The sequence below is a fragment of the Euleptes europaea genome, chromosome 20, assembly GCF_029931775.1.
Source record: "Euleptes europaea isolate rEulEur1 chromosome 20, rEulEur1.hap1, whole genome shotgun sequence".
NCBI classification, from domain to species: Eukaryota; Metazoa; Chordata; class Lepidosauria; order Squamata; family Sphaerodactylidae; genus Euleptes; species Euleptes europaea.
The window spans coordinates 9926601-9950212 of record NC_079331.1 but is presented as its reverse complement, the minus strand read 5'-3'; the positions used below and the strand labels follow the sequence as shown (position 1 = coordinate 9950212).

Here is a 23612-nt window from a genome sequence, read left to right as displayed (position 1 = left end):
TGTTGTGGGTTTTGCGCAGGCTCCGCCGCGACTGAAAGCACTTTAGGACGTCCAGCTACAGATGAAGTCAAGCTTAAAACGAATGCAGTAGAGGCTTTAATGTCGGGTAATGGACTGTAAAAAAAAAAAAAAAAAGGCCTCCGGGGAATTGTCTTACAGTTCAGGTCTTTGTGACTCCGGCTTCGTTCATTAATCTGTTTGATTGGGCGGAGGTGGGAAAAAGCTTTCGGTTCGGGGCCAGATGAAAAATGGGCTCTAAAGTTGCATGAGGCAGGCTGCAGTATTTGCACACAAACACTGTGGCTGAGAGACAGGGGGTCCCCCCAGCCCTGTGATCTAGGAGAGGGTGGAGAGACGGGGACGCAGAAGTATTTTTTTAAAATGTTATTCTTGCAGAAGGGAAGAAACCTGAAGGCTGCGGCCCGATTTCGATATAACAAACACTTAACGGTAAAGAAGGGAGTACTGCATTGCCACAAGGAACAAGACGCAGACAGGGCTTTTTCAGTGGTGGTCCCTGAAAAAAAAAGAGCAAAGCTGTTCGAACTACTCCTCATTCCTTTGGTCTCTTATTTTGGACCCCAGAAACATTACACATTTCCTCTTGAGCAGTGGTTCCCAACCTTTTTTTGACCAGGGACCACTAGGACTTTTTTGTTCGGTGCAGGGACCCCAAGGTTCAAAATAAAAATGCTGAGAATTTGAAAATAAACTTTAATCATAACTGTTAGTTAATCATTAAACTTAGAATAATATTTGAATATATATATTTTATAATAGAGAACTTTTAATTGAAAATATTAATTTATTATGGGTTTATAACTTTGTTTTGCGGACCTTAATTTAGTTCTCGCGGACCCCTGGGGGTCCACGGACCCCCGGTTGGGAACCAGTGCTCTTGAGGCTTGCCTGGTGCCTACACTCTTTTCTTTTAGGTACCCGGTCAAACAATTTACGTTTACCCATGCTATTAATGAAGGGGTTATTTACAAAATAACAACAGTTTATAGTCTGTTTTTAGCCTGATAAATGTTTAAGACCCATTTTAAGCTGTTCCATGTTCTTTTATCCTCTGGCTGGGCTTTTGAATGCTGAGTTTTTAGTAACTTCTATGGCGTTTTTTGTTGAAGGAGGATGTTACGGATACCGTGGACCGCCAAAAAACAAATCAGTGGGTTATAGATCAAATCAAGCCTGAACTGACCCTAGAAGCTAAAATGACTAAACTGAGGCTGTGCGTATTTTGGTCACATTATGAGAAGACAAGAGTCGCTGGAAAAGACTAGGAAAAGTTGAAGGCAGGAAAAGAAGAAGACCCAACAAGAGATGGATGGACTCAATAAAGGAAGCCATGGCCCCCAGTTTGCAAGATCTGAGCAAGGCTGTCAAAGATAGGACATTTTGGAGGACTTTGATTGATAGGGTCACCATGGTGTTTTTATTATGGTTTATTTTGTAAGCTGTCTCAGGGAGGTTCCCTGGAGAGGTGGCATAGAATTTTTTAAAATAAACAAATTATTTGGATAGCTCAAGGCTTCCTGTTTGTTCGCACCTCCACCCACCCCCACCCGGAAGAGGCTGCTTGCTTTCTCTGTTTGCTTTATTGCTTTGGCTTTGTTTTCTTCCGTCAGGAAGCATGTTCAGAACAGAGACTCACACAGTAACACAGATGGGCTCCAGTGGAGGGGATGATGAGCCATTCTTATTCTTTACGCATGTTTAAAAACGGCACAAGAGGCAAGCGTGACTTCAATTTGCCATCTGGGAAAAAGTGTGCCTCAGCTATCAGTCATTTGGGAAACATGGAGGTAAAGGTTTCAACCTTGAGAAAAATCTAATCACCAGCAAAATGGTTTCAGAGGATCTTTGTGTTGGTCTGCAGCAAAATAGTTACAGTCGTGCCCAGTAGCACTTTAGAGACCACCAACAGGGTACGAGCTTTCGAGTGTCCAAGCTCCCTTCGTCAGACACGAGCAGAAATGGAGATCTCCGAGTTCTTTTATTCCACTCAGAAGGTAGGAGGCATGTTGTAGGATCATAGAGTTGGAAGGGACCATACAGGCCATCTAGTCCAACCCCTTGCTTAATGCAGGATCAGCCTAGAGCAGTGGTTCCCAAACCTTTCGGGCCGCCACCCCCTCGGTGCCGCAAACCCGACTCCAGCGTTCCCTACCCTAAAAGCAATGTTCAAAACAGGGATCTGCATGACTCACTAAAGAAGATAATAGCAATAACACTTCAAAACAGTAACAATTGATTTCACATCTATTCAAAATCAAACGAAAACTTTCCAGTTGAAATTTACTCAACCAAACTGATGAACTTGATCCAGCGGTACCAGCTCTTCAAAGTCTGGAAAACCTTTTTGATAGTTTCCACCAAATTTGCCAGCGTGGTGCCATAGCTTGATCTATTGCAAATTAGCGAACAACACAGTTGAAGGGGCCCGCCTCTAGTGCCCCCTGATGCCCCCTTGCCTCTTAGTGCCCCCCCTAGGTAATCCCACCCCCCTCAGGGGGTGGTACTGCCCACTTTGAGAACCACTGGCCCAGAGCATCCCTGTCAAGGGTTTGTCCAGCCTCTGCTTAAAGACTGCCAGTGAGGGGGAGCTCACCACCTCCCTAGATAGCTGATTCCACTGCCGAACAACTCTTATTGTAAAATTATTTCCCCTAATATCCAGCTGGTACCTTTCCTCCCCCAATTTAAACCCATCACTGCGAGCCCTATCTTCTGCTGCCAACAGGAACAGCTCCCTGCCCTCCCCTAAGCGACAGCCCTTCAAATACTTCAAGAGAGCAATCCTGTCCCCGCTCAACCTCCTCTTCTCCAGACTAAGCATCCCCAAGTCCCTCAGCCTTTCCTCGCTGGGCTTGGTCTCCAGGCCCCTGCTCATCCTCGCCGCTTTCCTCTGCCCCCGCTCGATTCTGTCCACGCCCTTTTCGAAGGGAGGCCTCCAGAACTGCACACAGTACTCCAGGTGAGAAGAACGCTTGCAAACAATGCAAAGGTACAAAAACCAAGCTGATGACAATATGCATGGTACCGCTGCATCTTTTACAAGCACTCTTTACAACTCCCCTCCCTGCTCCTGATTAGAACATAAGGACTCCGGTATCTCCATTCCATTTGGACGAAGGGTGCTCTGCCTCTCGGAAGCTCATACGCCGAAACTCTTGTTGGTCTCTCAGGTGCTACTGGACTAGAATCTAACTGTTCATCAGCAACAGAAACTGTACAGAAAATATAAACATCTGAAATGATGGGAGTGATACCCCACCCCTGTTAATAATGTGCACATTCCTTCAGTTAAGACAGTAGTTCCCAAAGTGGGCAGTACCACCCCCTGGGGATTGGTTGGGTTACCTAGGGGCAAGAGGGAACCGGGGGGGCGCTACAGGTGGGCCCCTTCAACTGTGTTGTTCACTCATTTACAGTAGATCAAGCCACGGCACCATGCTGGCAAATTTGGTGGGAACTATCAGAATTTCCCCCCAGACTTTGAAGAGCCGGTTGCACTGGATCAAGTTCATCAGTTTTGTTGAATAAATTTCAACTAAAAAGTTTCAACTTGATTTTGAATAGATGTGCAATCAATTGTTACTGTTTTGAACTTTTTATTATTATTATCTTCTTTAGTGAGTCATGCAAACCCCTATTTTGAACAATGCTTTTTATAGGATAGGGTAGGGGGTGCTGGGGTTGAGTTTGTGAAACCAAGGGGGCGGTGGCCCAAAACGTTTGGGAGTCATGGAGTTAAGAGGTCTACAACGAAACCGTTAAGACAGTGATAATGATGACAATAAATGTTAAAAGTACCTTTTATCCACTTGGAGTCATATTTTATCGTTCGGAGCGCTGACCCGTCCCCCATGCTTCGGTAAATAACCGCATCGCTTGCCAGGAAATCCGCGACTGTGGCAGAATACAGTTTGCCATCTACAACAGGACGGGACATTAAGTGTCAATATAACGCAAGAGCTTTGCTAATCCCAGACTAGTGCTGCTTGGTGTCATCCTCTCTACAGTACAGGAATGGCCAACATAGGTAACCTTGGGAGGCTACTACGCTCTCTAGACAGCAGGCTTCTACAGTCGGACCATTAGTCCGTCAAGGGCAATATTGTCTACTCTGGCTGACAGCAGCTCTCCAGGGTCTCAAGCTGAGCTCCTTCCCATCACCTACTCCTTGAGCCTTTGAGAGGCCAGGAACTGAACCTGGGACCTTCTGCATCCCAAGCAGATGTTCAACCGCCGACCCACAGCCCCATTCCAAGAAGCAGAACCTAGCATGAAACTATACAGGAGAAAGGTGAAATCAAGATGGAGAATTGCAAGGTGAAAGCAAGGATGGATTTTTTAAAAAGGTAAAAGGCATGCACCGGGTCATTCCTGACCCATGGGGTGACGTCACATCCCGACGTTTTCTAGGCAGACTTTGTTTACGGGGTGGTTTGCCAGTGCCTTCCCCAGTCATCTTCCCTTTACCCCCAGCAAGCTGGGTCCTCATTTGACTGACCTCGGGAGGACGGAAGGCTGAGTTAACCTTGAGCCAGCTACCTGAAACCGATTCCCGTTGGGATCGAACTTAGGTAGTGAGCAGAGCTTGGACTGCAGTACTGCAGCTTACCACTCTGCGCCACGGGGCTCTTATATTTTTAATCAATGTTTAGATCATCAAGGGCTTTAAACAAGGGCTTTAAACTCTGCGCCACGGGGCTCTTATATTTTTAATCAATGTTTAGATCATCAAGGGCTTTAAACAACGGTTTTGGCCCCGGTATTGATGCAGGAAGTGAGACAGGGACGGGGCAGGTCCTGCTTGGTCACCTCTGCTGTAAAGTCAACTATTTGCAACTGAGTTCTAATCCCAAACAAGGTGCCTTCAACTGCATTCTGTTTCTATGTAAAGGCATATACTGTTTTCCAACGCTTCCTTCAAAATTCTCCATCACACTTCACCGCCTTTGTCCATTCTTAGGATTCATTACACAACAGGTTCTTACCAGCAAAGAGGGCAACGTTGGTTTGCCTGGCATCGAACGGGCATCTCGCCAAGCCGCTAATTTCCTCGCCATCGTACTCCAAGGTATTCAACTAGGGAAGGAAAAAATGAATTGTTTGTTGATGCCGCTTCAAGATCTGTAGGCCAGAGTGACTGGAGGTTGTGTGTGTGTGTTTGTGGGGGGACGACACACAACACAGTTTTACATACACCATAATTCAGCTCGATTACTTCTATCAGACTTAAATCTAATCTTCCACAATGTTCAGGACAAGAACTCTTCTGCAAAGAGCTGTGCACAGGGGCAGAACTTCACCTCTGTCATGGGGAGAGGTTCCACAAGCTTGTGACAACCAGCGGTGGACAGCAATGAGTTAAAGTCCTAAGTCCAACTGAGGAACAACTGGTACATAGAAAAAGAGCAACTTGGTAGGGGACCATAAAACTTTCAGCTGCATCATGGCTCAAAAAAGGGGAGGCGCTGGTGCCCACAACTACCCTAAAGCTACAATTGGTCCATCAATGTCAGTATTGTCTACTCAGACTGGCCACGGCTCTCCAGGGTCTCAGGCAGAGGTCTTACTGTTTGGTCCTTTTAACTGGAGATGCTGGGGATTGAACCTGGGACCTTCTGCACGCCAGGCAGAGGATCTGTCACTGACCCACAGCTCCTCCCCTACCAATCTGGCTACTGCCCATGAGAGATGTCTTTGAGCATCAGGGCAGGGTTTGGGCGCAGTGTGGGAACGAGAACAGAGATGGCAAGACTAGAGTGCCGCCTGCCCTTGGGTTTTCGGGTTAAACCTGTACAATCCCAGCACAGCACACACAAAAAGTGGGCAGAACATGGCAGGTAGGACTGATGGTTCACTGGTGGCCATCGATTCAAACCCACATCTCCATTTGTGTCAAAAGATGCATTCGGCCAGTCCCAGAGGGCTCGGAGGAGCACTACAGGTGGGGATGCGCATCGAGATTCTTGACATTCATGTTGGAAACACCTGCATGGCAGGACATTTGCACATCGCGGTTGGTTTTTTAAAATTTATTTGAACTATTGATATGCTCGCCTTTCTCCAGACAAGTCAGCACCCAAGGCAGGAAGGCAACCATAAGCTTTGCCGAACCGGTGAGACGTCCTTACCCTATAGTAACGGCACATGGGGTTAAAAGCATTTGTTCCGCAGACAAACACCATCTCGTCATTCCTGGGAACAAAGACTTTAATAAAATTATGGCATTCATCCTAAAAAAAGAAGAATAGAGGTCATGTATTATACGTCCATCCGCTTTCACTGTACCAATGTGGTTTACAACGTTTTTGCTCGTAAAATCAAATAGACCTACTTTGTGTTTGCCCTTCATGGCGCAGTTCTCTCGGTCTTGTTGCTTCGACCGCCATGTTAATTTCTGTTCCAGGGAAACAAGGACAGCGTTCAGTCTTTAATCTGAAAAGAGTTTGCTCCTGAAATCAAATTGGGTTTCCCTCCTCGTGTTTACCTTGCTCGGAACAACTTCTCCCTTTGGAACTTCATTCAAGTTTACAGTGTAAACTTGATCCCTGCGGGAGAACAAGGGAAGAAGAAAAGTCAACTGCTGTCGTAAGCTTGAGATGGGAAACCCAAATGGCACCACCCTCTTCGCATTAACCAACATGGCGCCACCATTGCTAGGGGCCCAGGGCATCACTGGAAGGCACAGGATTCCACAGACTTGTTGAAGCTAAGCTGGTTGTAAGCTTCCATCCACGCTTGTAAGCCAGGGCCCACCACAAGGGGCCTCCACAATTGACTCTGCCAACCAATCTGATTTCCTCGTCCGATCCAACAGTTTATTTTTACAGAAGGGACACAGATCAAATGCAAAGTCAGTAAAGGGGGCGGGGAAGAGGGAAGGGGTTTTAATTTAATCAACCGACTATGGGAAAATTACCTGCCGGCAATGTAGAGCGTGTCTCGAATCTTCAACATGAGTTGAAAGTCCAGCCTGTGTTGGGATTCGTTGCCTGAAGAGCGTCCTCTAAACACTGGGTACTGCCTTGAATCTGCAAGTTAAAAAATGGGTTATACCAACGCTTGGGATTACAGAGATCAAGAATCAATAGGAAGCATTGATTAGCTGTATATGCTGGGAGCAGAAAAAAGCGTAGACTAAAGTCCTCGCATAATGTCTTGAATATAAATGACTACAAGATAGTCAGCATCAGCAAATGCACTTTTGTTTAAATTTTGTTTAGTGTTTTTAAAGGTAAAGGAAGTCCCCTCTGCAAGCACCAGGTCAGCGTGGTGTAGTGGTTAAGTGCGGCTGTTTGGAGTGGTGGAGTCTGATCTGGAGAACCGGGTTTGATTCCCCGCTCCTCCACATGAGCCGTGGAAGCTAATCGGGTGAACTGGATTTGTTTCCCCCCTTCTACACATGAAGCCAGCTGGGTGACTTTGGGCTAGTCACAGCTCTCTCAGCCCCACCTCCCTCACAGGGTGTCTGTTGGGGGAGGGGAAGGGAAGGTGATTGTAAGCCGGTTTGATTCTCCCTTAGGTGGTAGAGAAAGTTGGCATATAAAAACCAACTCTTCTTCTTTTTCTTTATATCTAGGGAGCAAAGGTTAATGTACCTGCACAGTGCTGACCCGTGGGGTGATTTGACATCCCGACGTTCACTAGGCAGACTACGTTTTTTATGGGGTAGTTTGCTATTGCCTTCCCCAGTCGTCTGCACTTTACCCCCAGCAAGCTGAGCGCTCATTTTACCGACCTCAGAAGGATGGAAGGCTGAGTCGACCTTGAGCCCCCTACCTGAAACTGAGGTCCGTCGGGATCGAACTCAGGTCGTGAGCGGGGCTCTCGACTGCAGTACTGCAGCTTACCACTAAGTAATGCTTTCTTTAAAAACAAACACAAGTAACTGTAGTTGTCTATCTAAAGGTAAATCAATAAACTAGGGGGCGTCGGAATAAATGTTTCCTTTTGCTGTACAAACAGAACTAAATGGAAAAACCGAATGGCAAGTTTTGTTGGGCTGGTTTACTCACAGTGGTAGTCAACAACGTTGATCGGGTCCTCATCTTCCGGGAAGCTGACGGCATCACATGGAGAGATGGTCACCAGCACCGCACAGGCCGAGAGCAGCAGGAGCCTCATGACAGACGGGGGCGGGGGCTGAATCACTTCTAGGCAATCCTATTTACCTGCAAGAGAGTTAAACACAAAACCCCCACGTTGAGTCTACCGGTTGGAACCCAACCAGAGGACTGGCTCATTCCCGAACACTTCGACGCGAACGAGGATTGCGCACATTATGTTGCCTGAAAGGTCCCCTTTGTGTTTGCTCGACAGAAAAACTGCTAGGTGACAAACCTGATTAAAACTTTGGTGCGACACGTTGACGTTCGCTAAAAAAAAGAAATCGTCCCCCCATTCTCTTCCCCTCCCCTCCCCTCCCCCAACCCAACCAAGGTAGCTGACGGATGTCACCCGGGCTAAATCACAAATGGAACCTGCGAACTTGCTGACATGGCAGGAAGATTGTTAACGCTGGGATTAGAATATTAATTAAACGGCAATCTCTTTCCTTTCTCCCGCTAATTGCCGCACGGTACCCGGAAAGCCTCGGCCTGCAAATTAACCAAAGCTTCTTTCAAGATTCAAGGCACACACAAACTGCATAAACGGCAAGGCAGCCTTTCCCTTTTACCTTGAGGGCGATGGCTCTGTGCGTATTTTCCATCTCATGTGAATGCTTAATGCCTCTCTTGAACAGCTATGCCAAGGCGATCCAAGCTTGGAGACCAATGAAATCAAACCTCGCGGTTTTCATTCATTCCCCACTTCACTCGCTACCCCACGACGGGAAATGCTGCCGTTCTGAGCATTTTTCAGTCGTCGGCACATGAACACGTGAAGCTGCCTTATATTCAATCAGACCGTTGATCCACCCAAGTCAGTATTGTCTACTCAGACCGGAAGCGGCTCTCCAGGGTCTCAGGCAGAGGTCTTTCACATCACCTACATAGACATCACCTACTCGCCTAGTCCCTTTAACTGGAGATGCCGGGGATTGAACCTGAAACCTTCTGCATGCCAAGCAGATGCTCTGCCACTGAGCCACAGCCCCTCCCCATGTTAATTCCACGTTGTGGAATTCCAACTGGCGTTATGACGTGTCTGCAATGGGTAGTAGTATGTTTCCTTTCTTCTAACACAAGCCATTTGATTTTGGAAAAGTTGCAGGGATAAAAAAAAACTAACCTCCCCCTTTCCGAATGGTCCCAATTAGTCTTTCAACCCACCGCCTCTGGTTATTCTTTGTGTATGTAAAGTGCTGTTGAGTCGCAGCTGACTTATGGCGATCCCTTATGGGGTTTTCATGGCAAGAGACTAACAGAGGTGGTTAGTCAGTGCGTTCCTCTGCATAGCAACCCTGGTATTCCTTGGTGGTCTCCCATCCAAATACTAACCAGGGCTGATCCTGCTCAGCTTCCGAGATCTGACAAGATCGGGCTGTACCATGCTGCCTTCCCTCTGGTTATCCTTTACAATAGTAATAATTTAAAAAGGTACAGAAATCTATCTGTGGATCCCCCAGTCCCTTCACTAGTTTGGCTCTATGTTAATGGGACAACTTTCTGATTTGCCTGAACGAGATTCTCAGCCACGCAAGGCCCAACGAAACAAGAAAACAGTGATACCCGCATGACTTCAACGCCCCTGCAAATTTCAGCTGAGCTCTAAAAAGTTGGAGAACATGACACTTTTAAGCAAATGGAAGATCTACATGAAAATACTGACAGTTCCACGTTTTCGAAACACGGTGCGACGCATTCATTTTATTTGAGTTTGCCTTTACTTGACTAGGAATGTAAATTTAAGTTGCATAAAGCCACTGATTAAACTATCAAAAACATTATCGTTTAAACTGTCACAAGCTCATAATCAATCCAGCCCAAATACGCATTTTAAAAGATTATCTGCTTTGGAACATGAACATGTTAACGTGCTCTGGAGGCACTCTTGTGCACAGATGATTTTCAGTAAGGTCAACTTTAGAAAACACTTGTTCTGAATGCACAGCTGTTCCTGGAGCGCACATGTAACCCTTTGCCAGTTCAAGTGTTCTACTATAAATGGTAAACAAATCCATATCATAGAATCACAGAGTTGGAAGGGACCACCAGGGTATTATCTAGTCCAACCCCCTGCACAATGCAGGAAATTCACAACTACCTCCCCCACACACCCCCAGTGACCCCCCACTCCATGCCCAGAAGATGGCCAAGATGCCCTCCCTCTCATCATCTGCTTAAGGTCATAGAACCAGCATTGCTGACAGATGGCTATCTAACCTCTTCTTAAAAACCTCCAGGGAAGGAGAGCTTACCACCTCCTGAGGAAGCCTGTTCCACTGAGGAACCGCTCTAACTGTTAGAAAATTCTTCCTAATGTCTAGACGGAAACTATTCTGATTTAATTTCAACCTGTTGGTTCTGGTCCGACTTTCTGGGACAACAGAAAACATCTCGGCACCCTCCTCTATATGACAACCCTTCAAGTACTTGAAGATGATTATCATACCCCCTCTCAGTCTTCTCCTCTTCAGAGGAGTTTTGTCATCTGTTCGTTATAGAATCAGCATTGCTGACAGATGGCCATCTAACCTCTTCTTAAAAACCTCCAGGGAAGGAGAGTTTACCACCTCCCGAGGAAGCCTGTTCCAATGAGAAACCGCTCGAACTGTTAGAAATGCCTTCCTAATGTCTAGATGGAAACTCTTTTGATTTAATTTCAACTCTTTGGTTCTGGTCCAACCTTCTGGAGCAACAGAAAACAACTCGGCACCCCCCTCTATGTGACAGCCCTTGAGGTACTTGAAGATGGTTATCATATCCCCTCTCAGTCTTCTCCTCTTCAGGCTAAACATACCCAGCTCCTTCAACCTTTCCTCATTGAATCATTTGAACCTCCAAACGTTTTACATATTCCTATTCTGCACACAGAATGTGGAATGGTATGGTACAGCCCGATCTCGTCAGATCTCGGAAGCTAAGCAGGGTCGGTACTTGGAAGGGAGACCTCCTAGGAAGACTGCAGAGGAAGGAAATGGCAAACCGCGCAGGACAGCACACGAGAAGAGCAGGAGAACAGGGCGTGGTGCCTCGGAATAGCAGAGGCTCCTTGTGACATCAAAGGAAGCCAGTATTAGGCTCATTAGTGCTGCCCACGAAATTTGCCTGAGCTCAGCCTGGCCTCCAACGGGAGCTCAAGGGAGCTCGCATGAGGTCATGCCGGAATCTGCCCAGATGGAGATGGTTCTTGGCACAACCCAGCGCGAGAGACTTCTTGGCCATTAAAACCTGACCCGAGAAAGATGCGTTTTTAACTGTTAATGATGTTTCTGCATCTCAGACCCAGCCGGCCAGAACTGATAGGCCGCCCTCTTTGCCAAGATTGATGAGCGGCAAAAGCTAATAGACACTAATGATTCCTGGCATTTTCTCTCTGCTTTCCCTCGCCCTGACAGCCTCCTGTGATGAAGCATCTCACATTAAATTGCTAATGAATAAAGTGTAAACAAAACCCGAATGACTAACCTAGGCGAGAAAGGAGCAGCGCTGCAGGCCGCAACCAAACTCGTAAGCCAAGGAGATTCTCTGATGGGAAGGAAACAGGCTCTGGACTCTCAGGGTACTGATATCATAAGAACGTAGGAAAATCCATGCTGGATCAGACCAAGGCCCATCAAATCCAGCAGTCTGTTCACACAGTGGCCAACCAGGTGCCTCGAGGAAGCCCACACACAAGATGACTACAGCAACATTTTCCTGCGTGTCTTCCACAGCACATAATATAATGGGCATGCTCATAAGAACGTAGGAAAATCCATGCTGGATCAGACCAAGGCCCATCAAATCCAGCAGTCTGTTCACACAGTGGCCAACCAGGTGCCTCGAGGAAGCCCACACTCAAGATGACTACAGCAACATTTTCCTGTGTGTCTTCCACAGCACATAATATAATTGGCATGCTCATAAGAACATAAGAAAGGCCATGGTGGATCAGACCAAGGCCCATCAAATCCAGCAGTCTGTTCCCACAGTGGCCAACCAGGTGCCTCGAGGAAGCCCACAAGCAAGATGACTGCAGCAGCATTGTCCTGCCTGTGTTCCACAGCACCGAATATAATAGGCACAGCTACTTGATCCAATGAGTAATGGGGAAATTGTGCAAAGAGATAACCTGGTGACTACAAGTCTGCAGAGGGAATAAGGGTTCAAATATCAGTTCAGCCATGCACTCACTAGGTAGCTTTAGACAAGCTGCGTTCCCTCTCACCCACCCTAAGTTCTCCACCCTGACACAATAGAAGGATAAGAGTAATCATGGAAGCTTCAAGCTTGGTTTCCACTCAAGAGCCAGCAGGGTATCGTGGTCCATGAATCAGACTTCGAGGCGGAAATGCTATAAAAGATGGCTTTAAGAAAGGATTAGATAGGGGGTAAAGGCTGGACAAATGTTAATCATCGTTGTTGAATCGCCAACGTAGGATGAAGAAACCTCCAAACGACGGTGGCGGAGAAGGAGGAGGAGGGGGAGAAGAAGAAGAAGAAGAAGAGGAGGAGGAGGGGGGAGGAGGAGGAGGAGAAGAAGAAGAAGAAGAAGAGGAGGAGGAAGAGGAGGAGCAGGAGCAGGAGACAACCAGTGAGGTAGGTGGGACCGAGAGAGCCGTGGCTAGCCCAAGGTCACCCAGCTGACTTCATGTGTAGGAGTGGGGAAACCAACCCGGTTCACCAGACTAGGGTCCGCCGCTCATGTGGAGCAGTGGGCAGGGAATCAAACCCGGTTCTCCAGATCAGAGTCCACCGCTCCAAACCACCACTCTTAACCCCAACACAATGCTGGCTTTGGTGATGGAATCAATTATCAAAGGGTAATGCTGTGCAAACCCATCCTCTCCTATCCCTGTCCACCTAAAGCTGGACTGAATTAAAACCTCTTAACTAGCTTCGCCAGTGCAGCCTTAGGCTAATCTCCAGGAGAAGAGAATTCCAAGGCTGAGGGGCAGCCGCAGAGAATGCCTCTGTGCATGCAACTTCTGCAATCCTGCTTCGATGCCCCAGTTACATACTTAACAGCTCTGCAGGAGCACACTCTGCAGAGAACCTTCCTTGAATCAGCATACCCCAGGGACCTTTATGGTCAGGGCTTTGTTGGTGGTGGCCACCTTGCCTTTGGAATACCCTCCCCCTTTAGGCTTGCCTGGCGCATACTTTCCTTTTCTTTAGGAAGCAGGATGAAACATTTCACCCAGACTTTTTAATTAAGTGGCTGAAGCTTAGACTCATAGAATAGAATCATAGAGTTGGAAGGGACCACCACGGTCATCTAGTCCAACCCCCTGCCCAATGCAGGAATTTCACAACTACCTCCCCCCCCCACACCCAGTGACCCCTACTCCATGCCCAGAAGATGGCCAAGATGCCCTCCCTCTCATCATCTGCCTAAGGTAATAGAATCAGCATTGCTGACAGATGGCCATCTAGCCTCTACTTAAAAACTTCCAGGGAAGGAGAGAGCTTACCACCTCCCGAGGAAGCCTGTTCCACTGAGGAACCGCTCTGTGTTAGAAAATGCTTCCTAATGTCTAGATGGAAACTCTTTTGATTTAATTTCAACCCGCTGGTTCTGGTCCGACCTTCTGGGGCAACAGAAAACAACTCGGCACCCTCCTCTATATGACAGCCCTTCAAGTACTTGAAGATGGTTATCATATCCCCTCTCAGTCTTCTCCTCTTCAGAGGAGTTTTGTCATCTGTTCCTAGGCAGAGGGCTGATTAATTGGTATCTGTTTGTTTTACAGGCTTTTATGCCTTGGCTGGTTTTATCGGCATATCTTTATCGACAGATTTATTGACTTGTTTTCACCTATTTTACTGACTTACCTTGCTTTATCGATTTGTTTTTTTTTGAGGTGGGATTTGTTTTTATTGACTTGGTTTTATTTATTAATTTTATTAACTTGTCTAGTTACATTGATTGTTTTTTTTTAAATTAACTTGTGGCTGTTTTGGCCTTGTTTTAGTTGTGAGCTGCCTTGAATACACAACATACACAATTTCTAAAGGAACAACCGAATTAATTTCGAGCACACATTCAAATTCCACTCAGCAGTCGGTTCAAGACAGACAAAAGGACGCACACCTTTATAGACTGTGTGATTAAGTTGTGGAACTTACTGCCACAAGATGGCAAGGAGGGCTGGACTTTGGTGGCTTTGGAAGGGGTCTGGAGCAGACCGATACTAGGTTAGCTTTACTAAGGCGGTGGTACTATAGGACTTCCCACCCCGGTCTGTCCTGTTTATGCTATGCTAAGATTTAAAAAAGGTAAAGGTCCCCCGTGCAAGCACCGGGTCATTCCTGACCCATAGGGTGACGTCACATCCCGACGTTTTCTAGGCAGACTTTGTTTACGGGGTGGTTTGCCAGTGCCTTCCCCAGTCATCTTCCCTTTACCCCCAGCAAGCTGGGTACTCGTTTTACCGACCTCGGAAGGATGGAAGGCAGAGTCAACCTCGAGCCGGCTACCTGAAACCGACTTCCATCGGGATCGAACTCAGGTCGTGAGCAGAGCTTGGACTGCAGTACTGCAGTTTACCACTCTGCGCCACGGAGCTCCTATGCTAAGATTACCAAACCAATAATGATGTTCTGTAATGAGCAAGACACAGTTTTTGACCAAAGCCAGCAGCTACTGATAATGGGAGATTCTGCTGGAGATTCTAACCCCAGAACTGCTCAGAGCTAGGAACAAAGATCTGGGAGGAGGAGGAGGAGGAGGAGGAAGAAGAAGAAGAAGAAGAAGAAGAAGAAGAGGAGGAGGAGGAGGAGAAGAAGAGGAGGAGGAGGAAGAGGAGGAGGAGGAGGAGGAAGAAGAGGAGGAGGAAGAAGAGGAGGAGGAAGAAGAGGAGGAGGAGGAGGAGAAGAAGAATTTTATATGCCGAAGAAGAATTTTATATACTGACTTTCTCTACCACGTAAGGAAGACTCAAACCGGCTTACAATCACCTTCCCTTTCCCTCCCCACAACAGACACCCTGTGAAGTAGGTGGGGCTGAGAGAGTTCTAGGAGAACTATGACTAGCCCAAGGTCACCCAGCTGGCTTCATGTGGAGGAGTGGGGAAACCAACCCGGCTCACCAGATTAGAACCCACCACTCCAAACCACCACTCTTAACCACTACCCCACGCTGGCTTGCTAGATGAATGCCGAGCAAGAGTAAGAGATGTACCCATCCCCATATTTGAGAGCCTTTCTGTTTGTTTTAGTGGGACTATTCTGCAGGAAAAAAAAGGTTTGGATCATTGCCTTAAGGTCTGATGTATCAAAACATTTGGATCTGGATACCTGTGCCAAAGCAAAAAAGAAAAAAAAGAAAAAAAAAGTTTCCAGCGATGTAATTTACAAATAGCGCCTGCCAGAAAAGAAACAAACCTAACTCCGCACTGAAAATGAGCTTCATGGCTACTTTACACAGTCGCATATGGAGGACAGTAGTTCAACCGACTGGGAAGCCTATAAATAAAACAATGACTCAGCCCATTAGTGGCTCAGCTTTTGCGATCACGGCCTCTCAGTCTTGGATTACAACAACTTTACTTGATTTATAAGTACCGAGATTGCAGAATACCAACCCTTTTTCCCCCGGCAAGGCAGTTTGGGGGCTGTATCAGACCTGCCAAACTTCTCAGAAACGTCATCTTTTCCTCCCCCTCACACTGCCATCTCTCTCTCTCTTTCTCAAATACAAAAGACAATAAATAGGGTTGCCAGGACCCTCTTTGTCCCCCGGTGGGAGATTTTTTTTGGGGGGGGGGAGTCTGAGGAGGGCAGGGTTTGTTGAGGGGAGGGACTTCAATGCCATGGAGTCCAATTGCCAATGCAGCCATTTTCTCCAGGGGAGCTGATCTCTATCGGCTGGAGATCAGTTGTAAAAGCAGGAGATCTCCAGCTACTACCTGGAGGTTGGCAACTGTAACAATTTGTGTGTTAAGGGCCATCAAGCCGCCTCCGACTCATGGCGACCCTATGAACCAATGTCCTCCAAAATGCCCCATATTTGACAGCCTTGCTCAGATCTTGCAAATTGAGGGCTTGATTGAGTCAACCCATTCCTTGTTGGGTCTTCCTCTTTTCCTGCTGCCCTCAACTTTTCCTAGCATGACTGTCTTTTCTAGTGACTCTTGTCTTCTCATAATGTGTCCAAAGTATGACAGCCTCAGTTTAGTCATTTTAGCATCTCGGGTCAGTTCAGGCTTGATTTGATCTATAACCCACTGATTTTTGTTTTTTTGGCAGTCCACAGTATCCGTAACACTCTCCTCGAACAGCCTAACAATAAATTATATCAAACCAGCACAGTCCATAAACAGATCACCCAATGTACTCAACGAATTACCCGTCTACAGTTACAAACTATTCATACACAAGCCAGAATTTCTAATCTTGATGTTTTCATCCATCTTAATCCTGTTCTAAAATAACACTGGTAGCTGACGGTTTTGAACAAATACGTTTTAAAGAAACTTCCCTCTATTCTCTCATCATCGTGTCCATCAAGATTATGATCCAACACCTGCAATCCTAAGAACACTTTTCTGGATGTAAACCCCACTGAATAAAACGGGGCTTGCTTTGAAGTAGATGTATTTAGGACTGCGCCTGACATTTTCTAAGTCAGTTATCTACTGTGGATAGGGTATGCGGCTTGCAGGTTTGTTTGGGGTTTTATGGGAGGGTGTCAATATTTGCCTTGTTGATCATATTACATACCAAATATTTACACTTTTTGTGCACTAAACCCATTCTTGGATCATGCACTATTTTATATCCCAGCACTTGTTCAATCACTTATAGAATCTGTTTCCAGAATCTTCCTACTCTTGAGCAGCCCCACCCTGTGTGAAGGAGAGTTCCCATCCATTTCAAACATCTCTGACAAGGATGACATTAATTTATCAGTTTTTGCCAACTTAACTGGAATATAATACCACTTATATATATTTTCATGAGCGCCAGCGTGATGTAGACAGTTAAAGTGTTGCACTAGGATCTGGGAAACCCAGGTTCGAATCCCCACTCAGGCCATGGAAACTTGCTGGGTGACCTTGGGCCGGTCACACTCAGCCTCGACCCTGGTAAGTATTTGGATGGGAGACCTCCAAGGAATACCAGGGTCGTGCCGCGGAGGCAGGCAACGGCAAGCCACCTCTGAACATCTCCTGCCTTGAAAACCCTATGGGGGTCACCATCGGTCAGCTGTGACTTGACGGCAATATATATAAAATCAATTTTCTGCACCGCTTATGTTTAGCCAGCATGGTGTAATGGTTAAGAGCTGTGGTTTGGGGCAGTGGACTCTAATCTGGAGAACCGGGTTTGATTCCCCACTCCTCCACATGAGTGGCGGAGGCTAATCTGGTGAACTGGGTTGGTTTCCCCACTCCTACCCATGAAGCCAGCTGGGTGACCTTGAGCTAGTCACAGGTCTTAGAGCTCTCTCTAAGCCCCACCTACCTTACAGGGTGTCTGTTGTGGGGAGGGGAAGAGAAGGTGATTGTAAGCCAGTTTGATTCTTCCTTACGTGGTAGAGAAAGTTGGCATATAAAAACCAACTCTTCTACTACTACTTCTTCTTCTTCTTCAGATGCAATTTAGACATTTTAATGTGTTTTATGCCATTCCATCTTTGCTGCTTGCAGTAGCAGTTGGCAGATCGCTCTCGAATCATGTTTCTTCATGTTATTTCGCATGGGAATGCACATGAGCCCATGACTTGAAAGCACAATGATGAGGCCCCGGATTAGCAGCCACTACAAACAAACGGAGAATGAGGTAGGTGGTTTACAGCCCCGATAGTCTAGGCAGTTTCACCACTGTTTCATTATCGTTGTACCTAAAACTGCTAAGCAGTACACAAAAATTAAGCTCAAATGTGCTGCCAGCGGTTTAAAGGGTTGGCTTACAGTTTAAAGGGTTGGGTAACACCACTTTAAGGCTCCAAAACAAATCATGGAATGCAGGATTCATACTTCTCACCTCTTAATCTATCCCAAATTCCACCCATATATCAGTACATTTTTATCAACCATTTTTTTAAATCTCGGCTCTTTTGCTGTTTAAACAAAACGAAAGAACCAAGGAGAAAACAAGACGTTCCTGTACTGGGCCCCTTTCCAACGCGCTTCGGCGTGCTCGTGGCAAGACGCCACATCGGTTGCGCGCAGGCCGACGGCCCGTACGGAACGCCATGTGTAGTGACTTTTGGCGTGTTGAGGCGTGCTGTGTAGACAGGCGTGTCGGAAGTCTACGCGGGCAAGCGTTCTGAGTCCAATTGCTTCCACGTTTGGCACAGACCGTTAAAAGTAGGGTCACGGCAAGGTAATCCGAGGCAGAACATAAATCTCACGGCCCTCCTCCTGAACACGTCAAAATGCTGTCAGTAGATAACACAGCATATTGAAGTGTGCCTTAATTGCCAAAGTAACAATCGGAGAGTCTAAATCCCCCCCCCCCCCCGGTTCCATAACTATAAGAAAGACCATCTGAGATCTTCCTATTTGGTTAACCTCACGTCTCAGGACCTTCGGGTGGCTTTCACCGCCCTAAGATTTCAGACCATGCGGTATAATCAAATCCCAAGGGTGGTATAATAAAATCCCAAAGGAACATCGCACATGTATCTGTGGATCTTTATCACCGGAGGACATTTTTCATTATGTGCTATCACGTCCGTTGTATAGGCCATTTATTCATGGAAGGTTTTGCATTGGATTTGCCACTCTTTAGATGCACTTTTCCCCCATCCATATTCTCAAAACTCTAGAGCCGAATTCTTGAATGGAATTTTGAAGGGAGTAAATTTTTGTTCTGAAACTGATAAACTGTTGGTTTTTTTTTTACTCTCTGACTCTGATTCGCATGTTACCTTCAGCATGCCTCGATTTGCTATTGCGGCCAGGAAGATTAGAGCTATTAAGAAAATTTTTGCATAGGAAAGCAAATGAGTGCAATCTTTGTTTTAATAGCGATTTTGTATGAAATAGCTTTCATCCAGGCAATGTATATTGATGAAATTTATGGTTTTTTTTTTTTTGGCTTTTTGTACATATGTAAGGATATTTTGTAACGGCCTACGGCTAAACAAATAAATGAATTCTTCTTCTACAGTTCAACAGTATTTAAGGAGAATAAATCCATTAACAAACCGTTAAAGCCAATTCACTAGATCATAGAATCATAGAGTTGGAAGGGGCCGTAGAGGCCATCTAGCCCAACCCCCTGCTCAATGCAGGATGAGCCTAAAACATCCCTGACAAGTGTTTGTCCGGCCGCTGCTTGAAGACTGCCAGTGAAGGGGAGCTCACCCTAGGCAGCTGATTCCACTGCTGGACTACTCTTACTGTAAAAAATATTGTTCCTAATATCCAGCCAGTACCTTCCTACCCCTAATTTAAACCCATTATTTTGAGTCCTATTCTCTTCTGCCAACAGAAACACTTCCTTGCCCTCCTCTAAGCGACAGCCCTTCAATACTTAAAGAGAGCAATCATGTCCCCCCCACCTCCTCTTCTCCAGACTGAACACTCCCAAGTCCCAAGTCCCTCAGCCTTTCCACGTAGGGCTTGGTCTCCAGGCCCCCCCAAATTATCCTCGTTTCTCTCCTATGCTCCCGCTCCATCCTGTCCACATCTTTTTTGAAGCGAGGCCTCCAGAACTGCACACAATACCCCAGGTGTGGCCTGACCAATGCGGAGCACTATATCATAGAGCCATACAGGCCATCTAGTCCAACCCCCTGCTCAATGCAGGTTTTTGCTGCTTATTTTCTGGAGGCTGCAGAGAAGAGAGGAAGGGTGGTGTGTTTTTAGAGAAGGGTCTTATTGAATTGGTTCTTGGGGGTTATGCGGGCTGTGTAACCGTGGTCTTGGTATTTTTACACAGCCCGGATAGCCCCCAAGAACCAATGAACTCTGACCGCGAAAACCTTCGACAGGTCTTATTGAAGTTTTATGGTTTTATTGTTCAAGACCTCGAACTAAGAACAGGGGGAAAAAGAAAGCTTAATGCAGGATCAGCCTAGAGCATCCCTGACAAGTGCTTGTCCAGCCGCTGCTTAAAAACTGCCAGTGAGGGGGAGCTCACCCACCTCCCTAGGTAGCTGATTCCACTTGTCCATCTAACTATCCTATGGTCTAGTCTTCCTTCAGTGCTCCATTTTACCCATCAGAACATCAAGGGGAACCCCGTCAAAAGCTTGACTGAAATCCAGGTCAACGCCACTGACAGCATTCCCATGATCCAGTAAGCAAGCAAGCAAGCAGGCTTCCTATGACTCTCTTAAGCCCTGAGGATCATAGGTAAAAGATCAGTTGGATACAACTTTGCCTGTTAACCTCAGGCAACAAGAAAGAATACCTTGGGGGTGCTCAACCTTGTGGGACCCAGGGTCATTTTGTCCTCTCCCCCAACCAGGAAACCTTTGGCCAGTTGAGCAGTAGCTGAAATGCCTGACAGATCCCCCCCCCCCCAAAAATATATCTTGATGACTTGAGTACTGTGAAAGGAATACTTCCATAGGAGCCTAAGATTATAAAGGCAACTCTGGGCGAAATATGCATAAACAAATTTTAGACTTCATATTTACAAATGTCAGCTTACTCAGTCTGTGTGTGTTAAGTGCCGTCAAGTCGCTTCCGACTCATGGAGACCCTATGAATGAAAGTCCTCCAAAATGTCCTATCTTTGACAGCCTTGCTCAGATCTTGCAAATTGAAGGCTGTGGCTTCCTTGATTGAGTCAATCCATCTCAGTCTAAGGATTGCAATTTTCTTATACATCCGTGCACTTTCCAAATGGCATAGAATTGTATGATTCGGACCACCGAAGAAGGCTTTGCAGCCGAAACGCGTATGGTCTGAGCTGTGATGCCGTTTGGGCATATTGTTACGCTGTTGTAAGTTTGTGTTTTTATGTTTATTTGGCACGTTCAGCACAGGCTAGAACAGGGCGACCCACAAGTTGTTTATATTTATATTAATTTTGTGTTCGTATTAAATGTATTATACATTATTCACAAAATCACTTGTATCAGTATTAGCCCCTGATTTCATGCTGATTCCTTACCTTTCGGGTAACTTATTCTAGTTTTTTAGGGTTAAGGTTAGGCTGACCATATTTCCTTGAGACAAAAATGGGACATTGGGATGGCAAAAACGGGACAGGGGTTACGTAGTATTAGGGTAACCCGATCGGAGCACTTTTTCTATGAGAATTGACCCAGCCGTGCCTGCATGCAGCATAAGAAATGTCGGAACTGAAGGAAACAAATGTTGGAAGTGTAATGAGGTGCAAAATGGGACAAAAGTGACATTTTAATGAAAAAGATGGCCAGGAAATATGATAAAAATAGGACTGTTCCCGTTCAAAATGGTACGTATGGTCAGTCTAGTTAAGGTTCCCCCCCAACCCTGTTTTCTTGTTGCTTTAGCATTTTGTCCCCTCCCCAAACCAGGAAACCTTTGGCTAGAAGCCGGTGTAAGAAGTAGCTGAAATGCCTGAAAGGGTTTTTAGTGTCACACAGAGCGATCCCCCAAACATGGCCTGGCTCCAGATTTGGGTTTTGTTTCTCTCCTATAACAGGCCCATGCGTGATCTTGGTCAAACATTAACAGCTACATCTCCAAAGAAATCTCTGGTTTGGGCAGAACGAGAGCGAGGAAATCGCAAACAAAGGCTGGCATACCTGTGGCACTAAATAAATATTAGATAGTTAAGCAGCGGGAACAGACCAGCGACAATCATACAACTGCTGGAATTCAGCAGCATTTATACAGCTGTGGAAAAAGAGCCTTCTGCTTAACAGGCTGCAGAAACATCTTGCCCTTCTGGCGACTGTGGTTGTGTCTTATTGCATTTTAGCAGTTGCTTTACAGCTGTTTTGCATCAGTTTCTCAGTGGGTAGCCGTGTCTGTCTGCAGTAGTAGAAAAGAGCAAGAGTCCAGTAGCACCTCAAAGATTAACAAAAATATTTTCTGGCAGGGTATGAGCTTTCGTATCTGAAGAAGTGATCTGTGGCTCACGAAAGCTCATACCCTGCCAGAAAATATTTTTGTTAGTCTTTAAGGTGCTACTGGACTCTTGCTCTTTTCTATTGCAGCAGTTTGTCAGGGTAGACAGCACTGACCTTGATGGACCGACAGTCCGACAGAATATAAGGCAGCTTCACATGAACTGGGTATCTCCTAAATTACACAAAACATAAAGAGGACGGCTTTCAACAATGACTTCTTCAAACAGGGTTGCCAACTTCCAGGTACTAGCTGGAGATCTCCTGCTATTACAACTGATCTCCAGCCGATAGAGATCAGTTCCCCTGGAGAAACTGGCCGCTTTGGCAATTGGACTCCGTGGCATTGAAGTCCCTCCCCTCGCCAAACCCCACCCTCCTCAGGCTCTGCCCCCCAAACCTCCCGCCAATAGTGAAGAGGGTCCTGGCAACACTATCTTCAAAGCAGGGTGTGTGCATTTGTGTGAACCCTGTGCATAATAAAAAACTAAATAACCATAAGAACATAAGAAAAGCCCTGCTGGATCAGACCAAGGTCCATCAGGTCCAGCAGTCTGTTCCCAGTGGCCAACCAGGTGCCTCTAGGAAGCCCCCAAACAAGACGACTGCAGCAGCATTATCCTGCCTTTGCCCCACGACACCTAATATAATAGGCATGCTCATAAGAACATAAGAAAGGCCATGCTGGATCAGACCAAGGTCCATCAAGTCCAGCAGTCTGTTCACACAGCAGCCAACCAGGTGCCTCGAGGAAGCCCACAAGCAAGACGACTGCAGCAGCATTGTCCTGCCTATGTTCCACCTAATATAATAGGCCTGCTCCTTAGATCCTGGAGAGAATAGGTATGCATCATGACTAGTATCCATTTGGACAAGTAGCCATGGATAGCCCTCTCCTCCATGAACATGCCCACTCCCCTCTTAAAGCCTTCCAAGTTGGCAGCCGTCACCACATCCTGGGGCAGGGAGTTCCACAATTTAACTATGCGTTGTGTGACGACCAATCTGTGTGAAGCAAGCGATCTGTCGCTTTAAGATACTGCTCAGGCTTTGCTTTAAATGAAAATAAAAAGACTATGCATTAACACCCCTTATATCAAATTTTTTTTTTTTTTACAGATTTATACTGAAACTCCGATACAGAATATCACAGCTCTGATCTTAATTGATTTTCAGTTATTGCTAGCGTTTAACTTTGGAAAGAGAACACAGGCAATTCTCTCCCCTCGCCCCAAACAAGCTTGCCTAGATGCTCGTTGGATAGACAGGGTGACTTTTAATAGGATGATGAAGAAGAGATGGTTTTTATACGCCAACTTTCTCTACCACTTAAGGGAGACTCAAACCAGCTTACAATCACCTTCTTTTCCCCTCCCCACAACAGACACCCTGTGAGGTAGGTGGGTCTGATAGAGCTCTAAGAGAGTTGTGACTAGCCCAAGGTCACCCAGCTGGCTTCGTGTGCAGGAGCGGGGAAACAAATCCAGTT

At 46.3% G+C, this 23612-nt stretch overlaps 1 protein-coding gene across 4 annotated transcripts in view; it reads right to left on the bottom strand.

The window, feature by feature from the left end:
- The window catches only part of SEMA6D (semaphorin 6D), a 33003-nt gene extending 24861 nt beyond the window's left edge, over positions 1-8142 (bottom strand). For all 4 annotated transcript variants that reach the window (XM_056865803.1, XM_056865806.1, XM_056865804.1 and 1 more), the window contains exons 1-7: positions 8034-8142; positions 6938-7049; positions 6506-6566; positions 6353-6415; positions 6150-6251; positions 5007-5097; positions 3820-3939 (exon numbers count right to left, since the gene is read on the bottom strand). In XM_056865803.1, the coding sequence (XP_056721781.1) occupies positions 3820-3939; positions 5007-5097; positions 6150-6251; positions 6353-6415; positions 6506-6566; positions 6938-7049; positions 8034-8142 (658 nt within the window). The remainder of the gene's footprint in view (positions 1-3819; positions 3940-5006; positions 5098-6149; positions 6252-6352; positions 6416-6505; positions 6567-6937; positions 7050-8033) is intronic.
- Positions 8143-23612: the final 15470 nt, after the last annotated feature.